The sequence below is a fragment of the Poecilia formosa genome, unplaced genomic scaffold (assembly GCF_000485575.1).
Source record: "Poecilia formosa unplaced genomic scaffold, Poecilia_formosa-5.1.2 Scaffold455, whole genome shotgun sequence".
Taxonomy (NCBI): domain Eukaryota; kingdom Metazoa; phylum Chordata; class Actinopteri; order Cyprinodontiformes; family Poeciliidae; genus Poecilia; species Poecilia formosa.
In genome coordinates this window covers 259,243-264,549 of record NW_006800394.1, presented here as the reverse complement: position 1 = coordinate 264,549, position 5,307 = coordinate 259,243, and the positions used below count along the sequence as shown (strand labels likewise).

Genomic DNA, 5,307 nt, shown 5'->3' with positions numbered 1-5,307 from the left:
GCTGCTGCAGCCGGAGCTGCTGCAGCCGGAGCTGCTGCAGCCGGAGCTGCTGCAGCCGGAGCTGCTGCAGCCGGAGCTGCTGCAGCCGGCCCAGATCTCACCTGAGGACGAGCTAGTTCTAGTTCTAGTTCTAGTTCTTAAAATGTGACTGATTTGGAATAAAAATGTCGTTTCTGTGAGATTATGTTCATTCTGTAAAAGAAACAATAACTTTAAGGCTTTTTGATCAACTTTCTGTTCTTGTCTGTATTTTGTGACTGTTCATTAGAGCAGATAGAAAAAAGGAGCAACGTCGGCCAAAAGACTCAGAAACTCTGAAATTTAGTTTAAGGAAAAACTCGGAACTTGGATTTCTTTATAGAAATGTTGAAATTAAACTCAGGAATTAAAAAAACAAAACAAAACAAAAACAAAGACATTTCTAAGCTTGAATAATCGAAGTTTTGCTAGAAAAAGAATTTGCAGTTTAATTTCTAGAGAAAACAAGGAAACTTCTGAGTTTGAATAGTTGATCATTTACAAGGAAAATTTCTGAAATTTTCTAGAAAACAATTTAGGGTCAATAGTCAAAATGTCTTTTACTTTTGTTAAAAATCTTCCGTTTTTTTCTAATACTTTTCTGAGATTAATGTCTGAGTTTCTGGCAGAAGTTTATTCCTGTTTTTCTCCCATCATGATGTTTGCATGTAAACATTTATGAACATAAAAGATTTAAGGTTCTGGACGGTTCTCCTGGTGGCCCCCCAGCGGGACGCAGCCCCTACTTTGAGAAACTGGTTTATTCTCCTTCATGCAGCCAGGCAGGTTCTGTTTTCCTGGATCTACGGTCAGAAGCTGTCCAGCCTGTTTGTGGCTTATGAAGTTGAACTCAGTTTTTTTATTTTATAATGTAAAAGTTTGTTTTTCATGGATTAGCTTGCAGAGATTTTTCTTAACATTTTCTTAAAACTGTATTTACTCCGATTATGTTGACAGTAAAAGCCTAGAAAATCCAAACCAGACGTGTCTGTCAGTGAATGTGTAAAATGGTGAGTTAGCTCATGATTAGCCACGCTGCAGGCTGAGGAAAGGTGAACCTAGATTTGCATTTAATTTCTTAGGAAAATTTAAGATGAGCTGCTTGGTGACTGCCTGCGTCATTCAGTGAGTCGCTGAGAATAAATAAATCATAACCTGTGGTTATCACAGAGGATGAAATGGAGACCTGGAGGAAACGGTGAGGTTGGGGTTAAACTCTGTCATTTCTGATGAAACTTGTTGATTTCTCTTCCCAGATTTCCCAGGAATAAAGTTTGATCTGCTGATTGTTGCTGCAGGATTCCCAGGTCAATTATTATTAATTAATTCTTAGACATGAATTATTTTCAGCCTGTTGATTTAACACTGAATCCTCCTGCAGCTGAATCTGGGCCTGCAGGTGTTTCTGAATGTTTTTCTTGTCATTTTCTATTTTAAATCTTTTTTGAATCTTGTTCTTTCGAGTCGTTCCAGTCAAACTCTGATCATTTGCATCCTTCCTGGCAGAAACCATTTCCATTCCTTCCTGTGCTGCACAGCGAGCTGCTTACTGGAAGCAGCAGACAATAAAACGGAAAGTGATAATTATAAACTCTTGTAATAATTCATGAGGCTGAAACTTCACTTCTCTCACATGAATATTTAAAATGTCTCTTTGCTCGCTCTCATCTGTGCTAAAACCTTGTAAATGTGTGAATAATTGCCCTTTGACCCCACACCAGGCTCCATACCAGGAGCAGCTTGTAAAGTTATACTGAAAAAAATTAACAGCAAAATTTGGTTTTATTTAGTCTGTCACAGAGAAAAACATGAGAGTATTCATTTTTCAAAGTCATATTTTCAACTTGTTATTCACACATTTATAAATGTCAGAACTAAACTAAATATTTCATTCACAAGGTAAATATTTAGCTTTCAAATTCAATATTTAGTCTGGAACTAAAGATTTATTTTGCCAACAAACTAAACTAAACATTTAGTTTGCAAAATAAACTAAAAGTGTTAGTTTGAAACTAAATGTTTAGTTAGCAAAATAAATATTTAATTTGTGGCTAAATATAAACTAAGCATTTAGTCTGTATGCAGTCTGTTAGCTTCATATTTAGTAAACTAAATATTTACTTTGGGATTCTGACATTTATAAATGTAACACGACAGACTAAGTCAACCTAACATTGCCGTTAATGTTTTACAGTGTAACTCTCCACCCGGCCCCCCGCTGCTCCGTCATGCACAGCCGGGGCAGCGGCCGGTCCGCTGACGGGCGGTGAACAGAAATGGCTCCATGCTGCTTCATAAATATTTCCTGGATTTCATCCCATGCTGAAACCCCCGATGACGTCACACGTCGACGACCGGAGGCTTGTAGTAGCTGAGGGGCCTCCGCATGTGGGAGCGCTTCTTGTTCTCCTTGGTGATGGGGATGAGCACCACCCCCACCACCAGCACCATCAGCCCGATGGACAGCAGGGCCGGCCCCAGCAGGGCGGTGGGCCGCCCGCACTGGCCGGCGAAGCACAGGCCGCTGATGATGATGCCGCAGGCCAGGAAGCTGCCCCCGGTGGACATGAAGTGAATGGGGAACCAGAAGACGTCGCATATTTTGGGCGGCGGCTCCGTGGTCCAGAGCGACTCGCTGCGGGACAGAGAGAAGACGGTGCTGGCTGCGTGGCTGGGCGGGGTGAGCCGGTCCTGGGACTGGGAGAGGGCGCACTCCCCCAGGGGGATGTTCTCTGGGCTGCCCGCCATGACCTCCAGGGCTCTGGGGGGAGAAGATCAATCTGTGAGGAGAAATATGGCTGATCCTGCACCAGGAGATGATCAACATGACCATAGGTTTTACTGAGTCTTCCTACATTCATTGCTGATATTTTATTTATTCATTTATTTTTGGTCTCTATCACCTTTGTGGACTAAATGCATATGAACATATTCATTTTAATAAATGTTTATGACAGCTGCACTGTTTTTCAGTTACATGAACAGAAATAGGAAGATTTGATTTGAATAAAGATAAAACATCAACAGATCACGTCTCACCGACAGGCAGAAACATAAACTTTGCATTTTACATCTTTAATCTCCACTCGGTTCATTCACACATTTAACCCAGCAAAGGATTTGAATTCTGTTAAATAATTATCTGAACTTTTACTTTTTAATTTGTTATTTCAAATAATTTCTGAATACATTTTAAAATATGCTTTGTGCATTATCAGGACTGACTTACATTCTGACTGCAGGATCATTAAAAATAAACATTATTCATCTAAACAGCCTTTATAGACTAAACCTTTTCATCAGCCCTGGTTTTGTTCTTTAGTTTCTGATTCATGAAGTAAAACTGAAAATAAAACTGCTGACTCACTTTGATCCTGAAAAATAAAATCCGTCTTCATCTTTAGCTTTCGACACCTAAAGGTTCTGGGTCACAGCTGGACTGTAATCAGAACTATTCAGAACTTCATCCTCCTTATTAGAAACCCAGGTCCAGCTGAATAGAAGTGACCCCAGGATGATACTGCCACTACCGTGCCTCTCTGTTAAAGGCGTCCGTTCGGTGAGGATCTGTGTCGTCTTGAACTTGTGTCCCAGATTTTGGCGTTTGGTTTCAGCAGATCAGAATCTTGTTGAAATTTGAGAAGATTTTCCAGCAGATGATTTCTGAGGAATAAATTTCTAAATAATACGTGGATTGAATTCCTTCGGCTCCTGTGGTTTGGAAACGTCCCTGACGGATCGAAAGTCTTTTTATCAGTTCTAGAAATGTCCAGGTTTTTAATGACAACAAATTCCAAATTTTCTCACAATACGAGTAAACGACTTCACTGTATCCTTATCCTGACTGATGCCTTTGCACAATGAGATACTTTGACCCTTTGTAATCATTTCTACACAGAAAATCAGGTTTATTTCAGGTTTAACTGAAACTGATGACTGAGGAAAACTGAACACTGAAGTCGATTAAACTTTTTCTTCAGCAACGTTTAAAAGTTTATACATTTTATGAAACAGATTTTTCTCTTGATCTTCTAAAAATTTGTTTGCTTTTCATCTGAATTGTACATTATGTCATATGGGAAAATGAATTTTACATGAAAAACCTGACTTTAACAAGGACGCAGCTGCAAGTTTTACATTCCCTTCATTTCAGGAAAACGTTTTATAAATTATTTAAAAGTTTTGAACCAATTTAGACTTGACATAAAACAGTTGTTCCTTCCTGTTTGTGGGTGGACTCTGTTCTCAGTCCGATCAGCAGGTCTCTTGTTCCAGCCAAAACAGGAGAAGACGGTTTGAAATGTGATTCCACTGATCAATAGATGACATCATGTGGCTACATCCGTTTGTTTCCAGCAGCCTGAAGCTTCCAGTCGATTTCCGTCCCAAAACGCTCCGTGCTGTCTCTGCCTGCATGGCTGCACAGAAACAAACTCTGATCATCTGTGACGTTGCTGCTCTCACTGACTCCCGTTTGAGTCGTTTTATTTCAGGAGCGCTGCGTCTCTGTAAATAATTGATCTTTGCTAAATTGTTCTCTTCTTTTATTGTCAGGATTATTTTACTGGAGGTAATGAAGCTCCCTATCAATTATTAACTTTGACAGAAGTATTGATCATGATAGGCCACACCCTCCAGCCTCCATCACAAATACAAATCACTGACAACGAAGGCTTTGCTCGTATGGAAACAATAATCTTTATCTTTATAAACATTCTTCATATTTTTAATCCAAATTAGAGTCAGACAAGAGGAAACAGACTTACCGTTTAGATCTGGTTCAAATCTTCTGCTTTTACAGATTAGAGTCACATGAAGAAGCAAAAACAGGCAGAAATCTACAGAATCAGCTGATAAAACCTTCCTCCCACTGCCTGACCAGAGAAACCAGTAAGAGGCATCGCCACCGATTCCCACTCAGCAACCCTCTGCCCACCTCCTCTGCTTTCTCCACCTCCTCCGAGGAAACCCCGACCGCCGCAGCCCCACCGCCACGCAGCAGGGCTGCGTCCTGATGCTGCAGCAGGCAGACAGGAAACCCATCCACTCTGACCCCTGACCCTCGACCCCAAGGAAACTAAAACCACCAGGAGACTAAAACCTCCTGGAGACTAAACCTGTGGAGACTAAACCTGGGTAGACTAAACCTGTGGTGACTAAAACCTGGGTAGACTAAACCTGTGGTGACTAAAACCTGGGTAGACTAAACCTGTGGTGACTAAAACCTGGGTAGACTAAACCTGTGGTGACTAAAACCTGTGGAGACTAAAACCTGTGGAGACTAAAACC

General features: G+C 40.8%; 1 protein-coding gene across 2 annotated transcripts; it reads right to left on the bottom strand.

The window, feature by feature from the left end:
- Positions 1–2,062: 2,062 nt before the first annotated feature.
- On the bottom strand, positions 2,063–5,094 carry pirt (phosphoinositide interacting regulator of transient receptor potential channels). 2 transcript variants are annotated; one of them, XM_016663901.1, is made up of 2 exons: positions 4,785–5,094; positions 2,063–2,798 (listed from the first exon to the last, which is right to left on the bottom strand). In XM_016663901.1, exon 2 carries the CDS (start codon positions 2,764–2,766, stop codon positions 2,359–2,361), a length of 408 nt encoding a protein of 135 aa, XP_016519387.1. In that variant the 5' UTR covers positions 2,767–2,798; positions 4,785–5,094; the 3' UTR covers positions 2,063–2,358. The 2 variants fall into 2 exon arrangements, with proteins under 2 accessions (XP_016519387.1, XP_007577853.1); XM_007577791.2 differs by having other exon boundaries at positions 2,063–2,779.
- Positions 5,095–5,307: the final 213 nt, after the last annotated feature.